The following is a 17358-nucleotide window of genomic DNA, read 5'->3' as shown; positions in this document are numbered from 1 at the left end:
TGCCGCGCTTTGTGCGGTCCCGGCCTCGTACACATAACAGTCACACACGGTTTCCAGGGAGAGTCGTTCTGTAACGGAGCAGAGATTTGTAGGCAGACAGGCGGCGGCAGGGAAACTCTATCCGGGCGGTGAGTGGAGCTTCCGGTCAGTCTCTATGGTGCTGCGCGGGCGCTCTGCTCACTGCCCACCGGGCTCTGTGGTAAATTGGAGGACTGGCCGGCTCTGCGCTGTCATGGCGGCCGTGGTGCGGCTCGGGCTGCTGCTGCTCTGCGCGAACGTTAGCGCCGCCGTGTACGAGGATCAAGTGGGCAAGTTTGACTGGTGAGTGCGAGAAGAGGGACGAGGAAAGCGGGGAAGGGAGACGGCAGCCACCGGGGGGAACCGACCACCGTGCGGAGCTGCTCAGGAGAGGTCCGCGGACATGTCCTTCCCCCGACATGTGAGCGAGCGCCCCCCAGAGGTGACAGAGCGGCCCCCCAGAGGTGACGGGAGGAGAGAGCGGCCCCCCAGAGGTGACAGGAGAGCGGCCCCCCAGAGGTGACGGGAGGAGAGAGCGGCCCCCCAGAGGTGACAGGAGAGCGGCCCCCCAGAGGTGACAGGAGGAGAGAGCGGCCCCCCAGAGGTGACGGGAGGAGAGAGCGGCCCCCCAGAGGTGACGGGAGGAGAGAGCGGCCCCCCAGAGGTGACGGGAGGAGAGAGCGGCCCCCCAGAGGTGACAGGAGGAGAGAGCGGCCCCCCAGAGGTGACAGGAGGAGAGAGCGGCCCCCCAGAGGTGACAGGAGGAGAGAGCGGCCCCCCCAGAGGTGACAGGAGAGCGGCCCCCCCAGAGGTGACGGGAGGAGAGAGCGGCCCCCCCAGAGGTGACAGGAGAGCGGCCCCCCCCAGAGGTGACGGGAGGAGAGAGCGGCCCCCCAGAGGTGACGGGAGGAGAGAGCGGCCCCCCCAGAGGTGACAGGAGAGCGGCCCCCCAGAGGTGACGGGAGGAGAGAGCGGCCCCCCAGAGGTGACAGGAGAGCGGCCCCCCAGAGGTGACAGGAGGAGAGAGCGGCCCCCCCAGAGGTGACAGGAGAGCGGCCCCCCAGAGGTGACGGGAGGAGAGAGCGGCCCCCCCAGAGGTGACAGGAGAGCGGCCCCCCAGAGGTGACAGGAGGAGAGAGCGGCCCCCCCAGAGGTGACAGGAGAGCGGCCCCCCAGAGGTGATATGAGGAGAGAGCGGCCCCCCAGAGGTGATATGAGGAGAGAGCGGCCCCCCAGAGGTGATATGAGGAGAGAGCGGCCCCCCAGAGGTGACAGGAGAGCGGCCCCCCAGAGGTGACAGGAGAGCGGCCCCCCAGAGGTGACAGGAGAGCGGCCCCCCGAGAGGTGATATGAGGAGAGAGCGGCCCCCCAGAGGTGACGGGAGGAGAGAGCGGCCCCCCAGAGGTGACGGGAGGAGAGAGCGGCCCCCCAGAGGTGACGGGAGGAGAGAGCGGCCCCCCCAGAGGTGACGGGAGGAGAGAACGGCCCCCCAGAGGTGTCAGGAGAAGAGAGCGGCCCCCCCAGAGGTGACAGGAGAGCGCCCCCCCCCCCCCCCCAGAGGTGTCAGGAGAAGAGAGCGCCCCCCCCCCCCCCAGAGGTGTCAGGAGGAGAGAACGGCCCCCCAGAGGTGACAGGAGAGCGCCCCCCACCCCCCCCCCAGAGGTGACAGGAGGAGAGAGCGCCCCCCCCAGAGGTGTCAGGAGGAGAGAGCGGCCCCCCCCCCCAGAGGTGTCAGGAGAAGAGAGCGGCCCCCCCAGAGGTGACGGGAGGAGAGAGCGGCCCCCCCCAGAGGTGACGGGAGGAGAGAGCGCCCCCCCCCCAGAGGTGTCAGGAGAAGAGAGCGGCCCCCCCAGAGGTGACGGGAGGAGAGAGCTGCCCCCCCAGAGGTGACGGGAGGAGAGAGCGGCCCCCCCAGAGGTGTCAGGAGGAGAGAGCGGCCCCCCCAGAGGTGTCGGGAGGAGAGAGCGGCCCCCCGAGAGGTGTCAGGAGGAGAGAGCGGCCCCCCGAGAGGTGTCAGGAGGAGAGAGCTGCCCCCGAGAGGTGTCAGGAGGAGAGAGCGGCCCCCGAGAGGTGTCGGGAGGAGAGAGCGGCCCCCCAGAGGTGACGGGAGGAGAGAGCGGCCCCCCCAGAGGTGACGGGAGGAGAGAGCGGCCCCCATTGTGACAGGTGTACGGTTTCCTCCTTGGTCCATTGTGGCAGGTGTACAGTTTCCTCCTTAGTCTGTGATAGGTGTACGGTTTCCTCTTTGGTCCATTGTTGCAGGTGTACGGATTCCTCCTTGGTCCATTGTGGCAGGTGTACAGTTTCCTCCTTAGTCTGTGATAGGTGTACGGTTTCCTCTTTGGTCCATTGTTGCAGGTGTACGGATTCTTCCGTGGTCCATTGTGGCAGGTGTATGGTTTCCTCCTTGGTCTGTGGTAGGTGTATGGATTCCTCCTTGGTCCATTGTGGCAGGTGTACGGTTTCCTCCTAGGTCCATTGTGGCAGGTGTACGGTTTCCTCCTTGGTCCATTGTGGCAGGTGTACGGTTTCCTCCTTGGTCCATTGTGGCAGGTGTACGGTTTCCTCTTTGGTCTGTGGTAGGTGTACGGATTCCTCCTTGGTCTGTGGTAGGTGTACGGATTCCTCCTTGGTCCATTGTGGCAGGTGTACGGTTTCCTCCTTGGTCTGTGGTAGGTGTACGGTTTCCTCCTTGGTCCATTGTGGTAGGTATACGGTTTCCTCCTTGGTCCATTGTGGCAGGTGTGCGGATTCCTCCTTGGTCCATTGTGACAGGTGTACGGATTCCTCCTTGGTCGATTGTGGCAGGTGTACGGTTTCCTCCTTGGTCCATTGTGGCAGGTGTACGGTTTCCTCCTTGGTCCATTGTGGCAGGTGTACGGTTTCCTCCTTGGTCCATTGTGGCAGGTGTACGGTTTCCTCCTTGGTCCATTGTGGCAGGTGTACGGTTTCCTCCTTGGTCCATTGTGGCAGGTGTACGGTTTCCTCCTTGGTCCATTGTGGCAGGTGTACGGTTTCCTCCTTGGTCCATTGTGGCAGGTGTACGGTTTCCTCCTTGGTCCATTGTGGCAGGTGTACGGTTTCCTCCTTGGTCCATTGTGGCAGGTGTACGGTTTCCGCCTTGGTCAATTGTGGCAGGTGTACGGTTTCCTTCTTGGTCCATTATGGCAGGTGTACGGTTTTCTCCTTGGTCCGTTGTGGCAGGTGTACGGTTTCCTCCTTGGTCCATTGTGGCAGGTGTACGGTTTCCTCCTTGGTCCATTGTGGCAGGTGTACGGTTTCCTCCTTGGTCCATTGTGGCAGGTGTACGGTTTCCTCCTTGGTCCATTGTGGCAGGTGTACGGTTTCCTCCTTGGTCCATTGTGGCAGGTGTACGGTTTCCTCCTTGGTCCATTGTGGCAGGTGTACGGTTTCCTCCTTGGTCCATTGTGGCAGGTGTACGGTTTCCTCCTTGGTCCATTGTGGCAGGTGTACGGTTTCCTCCTTGGTCCATTGTGGCAGGTGTACGGTTTCCTCCTTGGTCCATTGTGGCAGGTGTACGGTTTCCGCCTTGGTCAATTGTGGCAGGTGTACGGTTTCCTTCTTGGTCCATTATGGCAGGTGTACGGTTTTCTCCTTGGTCCGTTGTGGCAGGTGTACGGTTTCCTCCTTGGTCCATTGTGGCAGGTGTACGGTTTCCTCCTTGGTCCATTGTGGCAGGTGTACGGTTTCCTCCTTGGTCCATTGTGGCAGGTGTACGGTGCCCCCTGTGTGTAGGTATCTCCCTGTGATGGGGCGGTGTGCGCGGCTGATGATGGGATCCTTCCCTCCGTGTTGCAGGCGGCAGCAGTATGTCGGGCGGATGAAGTTTGCTGCAGTTGAGTCTGGACAAGGAGCCAAGAAACTGATCGCCGCCACCGAGAAGAACGTGATCGTGGCCTTGAACTCTCGCACGGGCGACATCTGTGAGTGTCTCTTCATTGTCTCGCTCTTCTGATCTCGCTGATCGGCCGCTGTCTCGGGTCACTGATCGCCGCTCTCTCTTGCAGTGTGGCGTCACATAGACAAGGACTCCGCGGAGGGCGCCGTGGATGCGCTGCTGATGTACGGGCAGGGTAAGTCTGTCTGAGCCAGTCAGGAATTCTCCGGATTAGTACTCTAAATTTTCCCTGCTTTACACTGCAGCTCTTCTTTGGAATTGCTGTTCTGCAGAGTGATGAATTTATTACGTTCCCAGCTGCAATAACTTCATGTTCCTTTATTACCGTACTTGACCCTGGTTAGAACGGCTCATATGCTGCTGACGGGTTCCCCTTATAATGACGCTTCCTTTGCTGCAGTACCGCTTCTCACCACCTCAATCATGACATTTTTCTCATAAACAACAATGCAACAGCGCCCCCATAGGTGATATAGCTGACACTATCAAATGCTTTTTTTTTTTTTTTTCAGATGCCATCACTATTTCGGGTGGTCGTGTTTTGCGCTCTTGGGAGGTTAACATTGGGGGTCTCAATTGGGAAGCTCTTCTAGAGCCCGGCAGGTAAGAGATTATGACACAAACAGAATGTTTTACTACACTATTAAACAGGACTGACCCTGTATAAATTGTGATGACCGACCTAACATGATCCGGTCACCTCCCAGCTCCCCTGCTGTGAGCTGGCCACGCTGCCCCCTGCTGGCTTTCTGCACGTGGTGATATTTTGTATTTCCTCAGTTTTCAGGCGGCCGGTTTTGCTGGAACTCAGGATTCGGCACGATACATTGCGGTGCTGAAGAACGCTGCTTTATCGCTTCACTATCTGTCCAATGGGCACATGAAGTGGTCCGAACCTCTGCCGGACAGGTACAGCCATAAGTGTTTGCCGGGCAGTTGTCCGCACTGTGTCTTCATTGCGATCTGTAGGTTTCATCGCTCTGAACCCAGGCTTGTTTATGAACAAAGTTGTTTCTGGAAAGAAAAAAAAAATTTTTTTCTTCTATTCCCAGTGGTGCCGTCCAATACCAACTGCTGCATTCATCCTACAAGGGGGTCGTTCATGTGGTGGGAATCGTCCCCGACGATCACATCCGGATCCTGACATTTAGTGTGGATGATGGATCGATCAGTCAGCAGGTTGGTGACCGTCTGCAGCCGCCAGTCGTACCGGTGGTCGCCTTGTGTCCTGACCACTGATCATTGGGTCTTTACAGGTTGAGGTGCCCACTCACTGGCTCCATACTCTACAAGGGACGTGTGGGATCGTCACGGAGGGCGTCCTGGTCTGTGCTGACACCGTCACTGCCTCCCTCCATACCTTGTCCTTGGTGACCGGGGAGGAGACCACCCAGCATCACCTGCAGGTCAGTTACATCCCCATCACCCCCCCACATCATCACACAGCAGGACCCTCATTGAAGAACTCTACAGTAAGATTTTTCTGAGGCTGAAGTGGCTGACAACAGAGAACAACAGAAAACTGTGCACAATGCAGAGTATGATGGGTGATTGTTTACATAGGATCATATGTATGATGTGTGGTGACTGCCGTGTTCTTATTTTAGGCCCTTGGTGTGGAAGCGATTGATGACATCACTGATCTCGGTGTTGTGACCGCACCACGCACAACCACGGGACCGGCACTGGCGCAGTTCTTCCTCCAGATATCTCCACATCGCTTCTTGCTGATGCAGTATCGAGATGGAATCCTCTCCCCTCTGCGAGACTTCTCTCACGTGAGTGTTTTCCTTTTAATTGGATTCCATTAAAGGGGTATTGATAAGTTTGGGAGTTATCCCTTATCCAAGTAAGGGGGAATGACTTCCCGATTGATCTCCAAGAAAGGGAGCAATGGTCGATCATGTGCTGAACCTGTCCCATCAAGAATGAGTGAAACTACTTACACGGGGCTTTTCAGAGTCACGGTTCTCACAACGGGTGGTGTTGGACCCACAGCGATCAGGACGTTATCCCCTATTCCATTCATAACTTCCAAACTAGAGAATACCAACTGTAATCTGACATTTTGTAACTGGTGCTTGATTCCTGTCATCTGCAGTACCGCTTTATACCAGCAGTACTGCATAGGCGCCAATGCAACAGCGCCCCCACTTGCAAAGTTGGAACTATCCCCAGTTTATTTCATTAGCAGATTCCTGTGCGATATTTGCATTCCAGGACTTCAATTTCCAGACACGTTTTGTAACTTTTTGCTTTATTTTAGACATATTCGGTCACTTTTGCTTCCACGGGTGACAAGACGGTGGCTGCAGTTCTGCAGTGCAAGACGGACGTGGTGAGTGCCCCATGTCTTATTAGCATTATTAATGTGGCTATATACCTCTGAGACCAGTAACTTGTTACAGACCGATTACTTCTTACACTGTATGCAAAGCGCTGCTAGTTCATGTTCGCTGCTTCTAGGTAAATCCGCATGTTTTCTGTGAACGGTGCAGATTTACCGCATCCAATACATTAAGTTGGTGAAATGTCAGTCTCCGCGTGTGATCCGCAGGCGACTATGCTGGCGTTCTGTACATGGGATTTCTAGCAATCCCATCCACTATGCTGCCATAGCTGGCCGGTGCGGATTTAACCCAGCAGTTCCTGATCATGGGCGAATTACCTTACAGCTGAAGGTTTGCTACAGTTGTAGAATCTGATGCTTCTTATGTATAATTTACATGTGGATCCGGTGTTTTTTATATATTTTTCCTTTTATAAAGCAGAAAATCCCAGAAGTGGAGATCCCGGCCGGACTGAGCTGCTCGCAGGTAACGCTGTCGTTATAACTCTCGGAGGATTGAGCCTCCATGTTTGATCCCGTCCTGTAACATCTCGTCTGTTCTGTGCAGGAGGCTTGGTCGTGTCCTGGACAGACCTATACGATCAGCCTGTACATGGCGGACAGCGGCCGTAGGCTCCTGGACACCACCATGACCTTCACGCTGGAGCAGAGCTGCGTGAAGCCTGACGATGTGAGTGTCGCCATTACTCCTCCGACTCTTAATCATTGTCACGCTTTCATCTTTCCTGACTTTCTTTGTGTTTTCCCAGTTGTACCTTCAGCTTTTCCTGAAGAAGGACGACTCTGTGGGTTATCGAGCGTTGGTGCAGACCGAGGACAACCAGCTCTTGTTCCTGCACCAGCCAGGTGACCCCCTGCTCCCCTTATGTCCTGTGAATCGCACGCTTGTGTAGGATTATGGCTGAAGATTGCAGATTATTGGCGCTCGGTTTTCCATTAGTAACTTTTTCTTGTGTATTATCGACAGGGAAGACCTTGTGGCTGCGAGAGGAGTCGCTGGCCGATGTCATCACTATGGAAATGGTCGATCTGCCGCTTACCGGGGCCCAGGCTGAGCTGGAAGGAGAATTTGGCAAGAAAGCAGGTACAGGGTTTGTCGGACACAAAGATGGAGTTATGGGGTTGTCGGAAGCCTCTCTGGGAGTGTTTTGCTTTCTGACCTTTCTTACTGTTTCTATTATAAGACATTTTCTTATTTTTTTTTATGCTGCCCTGGATCCAGCTCTTCAAGGTAACGCTGACCTGTATAAGCCCTTATTTATGTCATTGGTTGCTGTAAGCGGCGTCAGTGTTTGTCTGTGCAATGGCGTCCAGATTAGTATTATTATCCTGGAAAATCCAGTTGTGCAAAAATCTGAATAGGAAAAAAAAAAATATTAAAAATCATCTTTACTCTTCCGCGCCATTTGATCTTGCAGTAATATCAGGTGCATTATTCACTGCACGTGCCTGTCTGAATGATGCACGAGACGCCATCAATGCAGGACGGGCACAGACAACTGAAGCTGAGAAGTGTTTAATCTGCTGTTCCTCTCGCCCCTTGCAGACGGTCTCCTGGGGATGGTATTCAAGCGTCTCTCCTCCCAGTTGATTTTGCTGCAGTCGTGGAGCGCTCACTTATGGAAGATGTTCTGCGACGCACGGAAACCGCGCAGCCAGATCCGCAACGAGATCAACGTTGACACGCTGGCCAGAGACGACTTCAACCTGCAGAAGATGATGGTGATGGTGACGTCCTCCGGGAAGGTGAGCCATCCCGCTCCGCGCCATACATTACACCTTGCCACTGGTGTATAAGTGGCAATGTTATTTATCTGCCACCGATCGGTTTATTTCTGGGTGTCTGAGGTTGTTTTGGGTGTTTTATTTTCTATACATGCAGCTTTTTGGGATAGAGAGCAGCTCCGGCAGCATCCTGTGGAAGTTTTACCTGCCGGGAGTTAAGCCCGCCGCCTCCTTCAAGCTCATGGTGCAGAGGACGACGGCTCACTTCCCTCACCCTCCGCAGTGTACCCTGCTGGTGAAGGACAAGGTGAGAACATCTGTCTTTCATGGTCCAGAACATCATATGTAGCAGAGCTGAGACGATTCACAATCTGTATTATCAGTAAACCTGCTGCAGTGAAGAGGCGTTTCAGCAATTTCTGGAGCTTGTGTACACAACCACCTCTCCATTCCTGAGTCCGTGCTGGGACCCCTGAGCTTGAGATAGTGGAGACCCACATCTATCAGATATCTATGGTGTATCCTGAGTGGGGCATTACTTTTAATTTCTCAGAATCGAAGGGTTAATGTCGATCTCGGCTCTGCTACATCTGTGCAGACTCTCAGTGAGGATCGCATTTCTCTTCTCTTACCACTTTGACAATATCCGGGTTTCTTTTTCCAGGAGACGGCCGTCACTTCTATCTACGTTTTTAACCCCATCTTTGGAAAGCTGAGTCAGATGAGCCCTCCTCTCCTGCAGCGACCCATCCTCCAGTCCCTGCTGCTCCCTATAATGGACCACGACTACGCCAAAGTGCTGCTCCTGATGGACGATCAGCACAAGGTGAGAGCAGAACCATGTCGCCCCCCCCCCCCCTCCGTCGAGCCGCAAACCAATGGCCGCAGCTAACGTGGGAGTCAGCAGGTCTGCCTCGCTCTGTAGCTTTATGAGATACTGTTTTATCAGAACCCGAAGTAAACTGATTGACCACCATAATGGCCGCCGGTGAAGCTCTGAGTGCCGGACTGTGAGAATAACCAAGTGATATATTCCCCGATCCTTCCAGGTCATCCCCTTCCCATCCACAAAGTATGTTCTGCAGCAGTTGCAGGAATTGTCGTCGGCCGTCTTCTTCTACCTGGTGGACGCTGAGCGGGGAATACTCACCGGACTTCGTCTACACAAGGTATCCTGCTCTGTGGAGACACATTTGGGGGTTCGTCTCTGTCCTCCTAATTCTTCTAATTTTTTTCACTGTCTTCTTCTACCAGGATCTTTCCACAGAGGAGATTTGGGAAATCCTGCTCCCACCAGAGCTGCAGAAGATTACGGTGGTGAAGGGGAAGCGTTCCAATGAGCATGTTCACTCCCAGGGGCGCGTTATGGGCGACCGCAGTGTCCTGTACAAGGTAAGGAGAGCGGCTGTTGTTGCAGCTGAGCGTGCATCCCCACCAAACCATGAGAGCGCCCCCTATAGGACTTAATGCCCATCTCTGTGTTCCTATTTTGCAGTACTTGAACCCCAACTTGTTGTCGTTGATTACTGAGAGCACAGACACGCACCCCGACCGCTGCTTCATAGGAATCTACCTGATTGATGGTGTGACAGGACGTATTATCCACTCATCTGTGCAGAGGAAAGCCAAAGGTCCCGTCCACCTGGTGCACTCCGAGAACTGGATGGTGGTAAGATCCAGCTTCTGATGACTGTAAATCCCCTCTGTCTGCCCGGTCCAGTGCACATCTTCATGTCTCCCCATCCAGTACCAGTATTGGAACAGCAAAGCTCGCCGCAATGAGCTGAGTGTCCTGGAGCTGTACGAGGGGACTGAGCAGTATAACAGCACCAGCTTCAGCTCTCTGGACCGACCTCACCTCCCACATGTCCTGCAGCAATCCTACATCTTCCCCTCATCCATCCGTGCCATGCAAGCCACCATCACCGAACGTGGCATCACCAGCCGACACGTCCTCAGTAAGTACGGACAAACCCCCTACCCTCCCTGCCGACACGTCCTCTGTAAACACGGACCTCCCAGCCGACACGTCCTCGGTAAGTACGGACAACCACCCCCTCCCCCCCCCCCCCCACCCTCCCTGCCGACACGTCCTCAGTAAACACGGACCCCCCACCCTCCCAGCCTACACGTCCTCGGTAAGTACGGACAACCCACCCTCCCTGCCGACACGTCCTCAGTAAACACTGACCTCCCAGCCGACACGTCCTCGGTAAGTACGGACAACCACCCCCTCCCCCCCCCCCCCACCCTCCCTGCCGACACGTCCTCAGTAAGTACGGACCCCCCACCCTCCCAGCCTACACGTCCTCGGTAAGTACGGACAACCCCCCCCCCCACCCTCCCTGCCGACACGTCCTCAGTAAGTACGGACAACCCTCCCTGCCGACACGTCCTCAGTAAGTACGGACAACCCCCCCACCCTCCCAGCCGACACGTCCTCAGTAAGTAAGGACAACCCCTCAACATCCCAGCCGACACGTCCTCAGTAAGTATGGACAACCCTCCCAGCCGACACGTCCTCAGTAAGTATGGACAACCCTCCCAGCCGACACGTCCTCAGTAAGTATGGACAACCCTCCCAGCCGACACGTCCTCAGTAAGTACGGACAACCCTCCCAGCAGACACGTCCTCAGTAAGTACAGACAGCCCCCCCAGCCGACACATCTTCAGTAAGTACGGACAGCGCCCACCCTCCCAGCCGACACGTCCTCAGTAAGTACGGACAACCCTCCCAGCAGACACGTCCTCAGTAAGTACGGACAACCCTCCCAGCAGACACGTCCTCAGTAAGTACGGACAACCCTCCCAGCAGACACGTCCTCAGTAAGTACGGACAACCCTCCCAGCAGACACGTCCTCAGTAAGTACGGACAACCCTCCCAGCCGACACGTCCTCAGTACGGACAACCCTCCCAGCAGACACGTCCTCAGTAAGTATGGACAACCCTCCCAGCAGACACGTCCTCAGTAAGTATGGACAACCCTCCCAGCTGACACGTCCTCAGTAAGTACGGACAACCCTCCCAGCCGACACGTCCTCAGTAAGTACGGACAACCCTCCCAGCCGACACGTCCTCAGTAAGTACGGACAACCCTCCCAGCCGACACGTCCTCAGTAAGTACGGACAACCCTCCCAGCAGACACGTCCTCAGTAAGTACGGACAACCCTCCCAGCAGACACGTCCTCAGTAAGTACGGACAACCCTCCCAGCAGACACGTCCTCAGTAAGTACGGACAACCCTCCCAGCAGACACGTCCTCAGTAAGTACGGACAACCCTCCCAGCCGACACGTCCTCAGTACGGACAACCCTCCCAGCAGACACGTCCTCAGTAAGTATGGACAACCCTCCCAGCAGACACGTCCTCAGTAAGTATGGACAACCCTCCCAGCTGACACGTCCTCAGTAAGTACGGACAACCCTCCCAGCCGACACGTCCTCAGTAAGTACGGACAACCCTCCCAGCCGACACGTCCTCAGTAAGTACGGACAACCCTCCCAGCCGACACGTCCTCAGTAAGTACGGACAACCCTCCCAGCAGACACGTCCTCAGTAAGTACGGACAACCCTCCCAGCAGACACGTCCTCAGTAAGTACGGACAACCCTCCCAGCCGACACGTCCTCAGTAAGTACGGACAACCCTCCCAGCCGACACGTCCTCAGTAAGTACGGACAACCCTCCCAGCCGACACGTCCTCAGTAAGTACGGACAACCCTCCCAGCCGACACGTCCTCAGTAAGTACGGACAACCCTCCCAGCCGACACGTCCTCAGTAAGTACGGACAACCCTCCCAGCCGACACGTCCTCAGTAAGTACGGACAACCCTCCCAGCCGACACGTCCTCAGTAAGTACGGACAACCCTCCCAGCAGACACGTCCTCAGTAAGTACGGACAACCCTCCCAGCAGACACGTCCTCAGTAAGTATGGACAACCCTCCCAGCCGACACGTCCTCAGTAAGTATGGACAACCCTCCCAGCCGACACGTCCTCAGTAAGTACGGACAACCCTCCCAGCCGACACGTCCTCAGTAAGTACGGACAACCCTCCCAGCCGACACGTCCTCAGTAAGTACGGACAACCCTCCCAGCCGACACGTCCTCAGTAAGTACGGACAACCCTCCCAGCCGACACGTCCTCAGTAAGTACGGACAACCCTCCCAGCAGACACGTCCTCAGTAAGTACGGACAACCCTCCCAGCCGACACGTCCTCAGTAAGTACGGACAACCCTCCCAGCCGACACGTCCTCAGTAAGTACGGACAACCCTCCCAGCAGACACGTCCTCAGTAAGTACGGACAACCCTCCCAGCAGACACGTCCTCAGTAAGTACGGACAACCCTCCCAGCAGACACGTCCTCAGTAAGTACGGACAACCCTCCCAGCCGACACGTCCTCAGTAAGTACGGACAACCCTCCCAGCCGACACGTCCTCAGTAAGTATGGACAACCCTCCCAGCAGACACGTCCTCAGTAAGTACGGACAACCCTCCCAGCCGACACGTCCTCAGTAAGTATGGACAACCCTCCCAGCAGACACGTCCTCAGTAAGTACGGACAACCCTCCCAGCAGACACGTCCTCAGTAAGTATGGACAACCCTCCCAGCCGACACGTCCTCAGTAAGTACGGACAACCCTCCCAGCCGACACGTCCTCAGTAAGTACGGACAACCCTCCCAGCCGACACGTCCTCAGTAAGTACGGACAACCCTCCCAGCCGACATGTTCTCAGTAAGTACGGACCCCACCACCCTCCCAGCAGACACGTCCTCAGTAAGTACGGACCCCACCACCCTCCCAGCAGACACATCCTCAGTAAGTACGGTCAACCCTCCCAGCAGACACATCCTCAGTAAGTACGGACAACCCTCCCAGCAGACACATCCTCAGTAAGTACGGACAACCCTCCCAGCCGACACGTCCTCAGTAAGTACGAACAACCCTCCCAGCCGACATGTCCTCAGTAAGTACGGACCCCACCACCCTCCCAGCAGACATGTCCTCAGTAAGTACGGACCCCACCACCCTCCCAGCAGACACGTCCTCAGTAAGTACGGACAACCCTCCCAGCCGACATGTCCTCAGTAAGTACGGACCCCACCACCCTCCCAGCAGACATGTCCTCAGTAAGTACGGACCCCACCACCCTCCCAGCAGACACGTCCTCAGTAAGTATGGACAACCCTCCCAGCCGACATGTCCTCAGTAAGTACGGACCCCACCACCCTCCCAGCAGACATGTCCTCAGTAAGTACGGACAACCCTCCCAGCAGACACGTCCTCAGTAAGTTGTTTCCTCTCCTACATCCTCTCCCTTTGGCCCAGAACGCCCTTGTATATCCCGCCACAGCAGGAGCTGATGACAGCCGATCATGGGGGTGCCGGGAGTTGGACGACCACATAGGTCATCGATACATAAGCCCTGAATATCCCTCTTAAAGCTGCGATGCCCCGCCCCATAATGTCACCATGTGTCCTTCATAAAGTCATCCCCAAGTTCTTCCAAAAGTACTAATTCCCCTAGTAGAGCGCCCAAATTGTGTGCACATAATAAACCCTGTATTCACGGGCAGCAAGCAAAGATCTTGAAACGTATAAGGATTTGTATATTCCACTTTACAACGAGTGGACTGTCATCTGGGACAGGATCGCGATCAGTCTGGAGAAACTGAGGCCATTTTTGAGTCTGCACCTCTAAGTTTTGATGATGGGTGACACTTATCGCTCATCTCTTTGATCTCTGCAGTCGGACTCCCATCGGGGGCGATTCTCTCCCTTCCTAAGGCTTTACTGGACCCTCGACGACCAGAAATTCCCACAGAGTATACGAGGTGAGGCAGCGCCACGCGTCTCTAGTGATGGCCCCCTTATTGTCAGATGGGTGGGGGGGGTGCACCCCTGTACTCGGGGTCAGCGGGGTCTTGGTTGCCTCTTTCTGGTGGAGGTGTGGACTGTATAATCTATGGGAGATCTTTAGAAGTGCTCAATGGGGGTTGAATACTTTTCCCTGAAGCCCATGATAACACTTCCTGCCACTGATGAACTTTCTGCTTTCTTTGCAGAGAAGAGAACCTGATTCCCTACACACCGGACATTCAGATCCATGCCGAGCGCTTCATAAACTACAACCAGACCGTGTCCAGAATGAGGGGGATTTACACGGCGCCATCCGGCCTGGAGTCCACCTGTCTTGTAGGTTGGGGGCCGGGAATGGAGGGGTCTTTGTTTTTTTCCTGTGCAGAATCTGACGCTGTTTTCTTTCCTCCTGCAGGTTGTGGCTTACGGACTGGACATCTACCAGACCCGCGTCTACCCCTCCAAGCAGTTTGACGTGTTGAAGGACGACTACGACTACATCCTGATCAGCAGCGTGCTCATCGGCCTGGTGTTCGCCACTATGATCACCAAGAGACTGGCGCAAGTAAAACTCCTGAACCGTGCCTGGCGCTAAGCTGGGAGGACGGAGCGACCATCAGAATACCACCGGCGCCAGAGACTTACCTCCCCCCATCTCTGATGACTGAGGAGAGGAGATTGGGAAATGACTTGAATCTGTGACACCCCGGCCCGCCATCACGTCGCTGCCGCCCGGTGGCCGGGCCTGCACTGGAGTGAGTGATTGAATGAATGAGCGACATGAATGTTACCCAGGCGAATTCTGGGCTGGTGGGTAACCATAGTTCTGCCACACAAACCATTTTCAGGATCTCTGCTTGCTGATAATACTTATTAACAGTGACCGATCACCGCTGCAGTTTATCAGAGGTAGCCGGTCTCCTAGAGAAAGGATCACAGCACTTACAAGCTCTTTGCTCTACAGCCAGATCTCAGCTTTCAGCATTGGAAAGCGCACAGTTCGGACCAACGGTGCAAACTGCCCATCCTTATTGTGTGCTTTCAGGAGCATTTTCCCAATGAAAGCTTTTCCTTAAAGGGATTGTCCTGGATCAGAGAAAAGTGGCTGCTTTCCTGCAAAAAAAAAAAAAAAAAAAAGTGCATGCATATGCGATAGTGCAGCTCGGCTCCATAGACGTCAACGAGTCTCCACCTGCACTGATACATTGTAGCAAACTAGCAGTGAATGGTAACTAGTTTTTTTTACAGAAAGCAGAGATTTTGAAAATGCTCAAAAAAAAAATAAATCCAGAAACTTTTTGTAATGCAGAAATGAAAGTTTGGTTCCATCAAAGTGAAAAGCCCCTCGAAATGGCAGATGCTTTGTCTGCTGCGCTGCTAAGAGACCCTCCATGGGCGCGCTGGGAATAGCTGACCTGAGTGTGCAGCCGCCTCTCCGTCCCCGGGGGGCATAAGACGAGACCTGGTTCTCACAATGGGTTTGCACCATGTGCAGAATCTTAGTATACAGCATTTATAAAGGGACGGTCGTGACCAGGCTGTCACTTTAATTACCACTATTAAAGGGGCTGTTCAGCGCCACTCCCTTCTGCATCGCCAGTGGTATCAGGTGATCGGCTATCTGCCACCTTGTGTTTGTAAATGACCGGTATCTTGCTCATGTACATTGCCTGCTGCTCGCCTACCTGAGCCGGAAGCCCCCTTTATTGTGTTGTATAATACATCTATACTTCAGGCGGTGCCAGATTATCAGACATTCTGAACCACTGGATGTTACCCCCAGAATCACAGGGTGAGGCTGAGTTTAGGATTCCCGCCTGTACTCGTCAGCTCGCCCCCGGCGCTGTGTGCACGTGAAGTGTCAGGAGTCAGATTATCCGTGTCCTTAATTTATATCATTCTTGTTTCACCCCAGAATCTGATCTTTGAAAAGTTTTATGCAAAATTTCCAATTTTTTTTTTTATGTTGGGGAAAAGAATAAAATCTGATAACTCTGGAGCCGCTTCTGTCTGTGAAGTGGTCACTTTTGCACTGTGTCATTGCTCTCACCCCTAGATGTACTGTACAGTAGCATGAGGCGGTGTCTACAACCCACACACGTGCCGCAGGTAGTGCAGCTCATCCAGGATGGCACATCAATGCGAGCTGTGGCAAGAAGGTTTGCTGTGTCTCAGTGTAGAGGCTGGAGGCGCTACCAGGAGCCATGGAGGGGGCCGTAGGAGGGCAACAACCCAGCAGCAAGACCGCTACCTTAGCCTTTGTGCAAGGAGGAGCACTGCCAGAGCCCTGCAAAATGACCTCCAGCAGGCCACAAATGTGCATGTCTGTGCAAACGGTTAGAAACCGACTCCATGAGGATGGTCTGAGTGCCCGACATCCACAGATGGGGGTTGTGCTCACAGCCCAACACCGTGCAGGATGCTTGGCATTTGACATAGAACTCCAAGCTTGCCACAATCAACATTGGTGCCCTGTGCTCTTCACAGATGAAAGCAGGTTCACAGTGAACACTTGTGACAGACGTGACAGAGTCTGGAGACGCCGTGGAGAGTGATCAGTAATGGTGTGGGGTGGCATTTCTTTGGGGGGCCGCACAGCCCTCCATGTGCTCGCCAGAGATAGCCTGACTGCCATTAGGTACCGAGATGAGACCCTCAGACCCCTTGTGAGGCCATATGCTGGTGCGGTTGGCCCTGGGTTCCTCCTAATGCAGGACAATGCCAGACCTCATGTGGCTGGAGTGTGTCAGCAGTTCCTGCAAGATGAAGGCATTGAAGCTATGGACTGGCCGCCCGTTCCCCACACCCGAATCCGATTGAGCACATCTGGGACATCATGTCTCGCTCCATCGACCAACATCACGTTACACCACAGACTGTCCAGGAGTTGAAGGATGCTTTATTCCAGGTCTGGGAGGAGATCCCTCAGGAGACCATCCGCCGCCTCATCAGGAGCATGCCCAGGCGTTGTAGGGAGATCATACAGGCACGTGGAGGCCACACACACTACTGAGCATCATTTCTTTGTCTTGAGGCATTTCCACTGAAGTTGGATCAGTCTGTAACTTCATTTTCCACTTTGATTTTGAGCATCATTCCAACTCCAGACCTCCGTGGGATATTAGTTGTGATTTATGTTGGTCATTTTTAGGTTTTATTGTTCTCACCACATTCCACTATGTAATGAATAAAGATTTACACCTGGAATATTTCATTCGGTGATATCTAGGATGTGGGATTTTAGTGTTCCCTTTATTTTTTGGGCAGTGCAGTATTGTCATCATTGTGCATTGACACCTTCAGCAGTCTGTGTGTGGTGACCTGCAGTGGTCTGGATGTGCAATGATGGTCTGCAGTGGTCTGGGTATGGAATGATGGTCTGCAGTGGTCTGGGTGTACAGTGATGGTCTGCAGTGGTCTGGATGTGCTGTGATGGTCTGCAGTAGTCTGGGTATGTAGTGATGGTCTGCAGTGGTCT

At 54.5% G+C, this 17358-nt stretch overlaps 1 protein-coding gene across 2 annotated transcripts; it reads left to right on the top strand.

Annotated features, from left to right (window-relative positions):
• Nucleotides 1-159: 159 nt before the first annotated feature.
• EMC1 (ER membrane protein complex subunit 1) lies at nucleotides 160-15879 on the top strand. 2 transcript variants are annotated; one of them, XM_069740752.1, is made up of 23 exons: nucleotides 160-321; nucleotides 3838-3962; nucleotides 4047-4112; nucleotides 4450-4540; nucleotides 4718-4846; nucleotides 4990-5116; nucleotides 5194-5343; nucleotides 5545-5715; nucleotides 6204-6275; nucleotides 6709-6753; nucleotides 6835-6957; nucleotides 7037-7133; nucleotides 7255-7371; nucleotides 7834-8033; nucleotides 8170-8319; nucleotides 8677-8838; nucleotides 9062-9181; nucleotides 9267-9404; nucleotides 9508-9681; nucleotides 9760-9970; nucleotides 13771-13855; nucleotides 14087-14216; nucleotides 14296-15879. In XM_069740752.1, exons 1-23 carry the CDS (start codon nucleotides 233-235, stop codon nucleotides 14473-14475), a joined length of 2952 nt encoding a protein of 983 aa, XP_069596853.1. In that variant the 5' UTR covers nucleotides 160-232; the 3' UTR covers nucleotides 14476-15879. The 2 variants fall into 2 exon arrangements, with proteins under 2 accessions (XP_069596853.1, XP_069596852.1); XM_069740751.1 differs by having other exon boundaries at nucleotides 6706-6753.
• The last annotated feature ends 1479 nt before the right edge of the window (nucleotides 15880-17358 follow it).

This window comes from Ranitomeya imitator, chromosome 10 (assembly GCF_032444005.1).
Source record: "Ranitomeya imitator isolate aRanImi1 chromosome 10, aRanImi1.pri, whole genome shotgun sequence".
NCBI lineage: Eukaryota > Metazoa > Chordata > Amphibia > Anura > Dendrobatidae > Ranitomeya > Ranitomeya imitator.
Note: the sequence above shows the minus strand (reverse complement) of the source record. Positions and strands in the feature narration are given on the sequence as shown.

Coding starts and splice junctions, on each gene's coding strand:
- EMC1 (XM_069740751.1), top strand. CDS start 233: ATGGCGGCCGTGGTGCGGCTCGGGCTGCTGCTGCTCTGCGCGAACGTT. Junction 6,958..7,036: donor GCTGCGTGAAGCCTGACGAT/GTGAGTGTCGCC, acceptor GTGTTTTCCCAG/TTGTACCTTCAGCTTTTCCT. Junction 9,405..9,507: donor ACCGCAGTGTCCTGTACAAG/GTAAGGAGAGCG, acceptor CCTATTTTGCAG/TACTTGAACCCCAACTTGTT.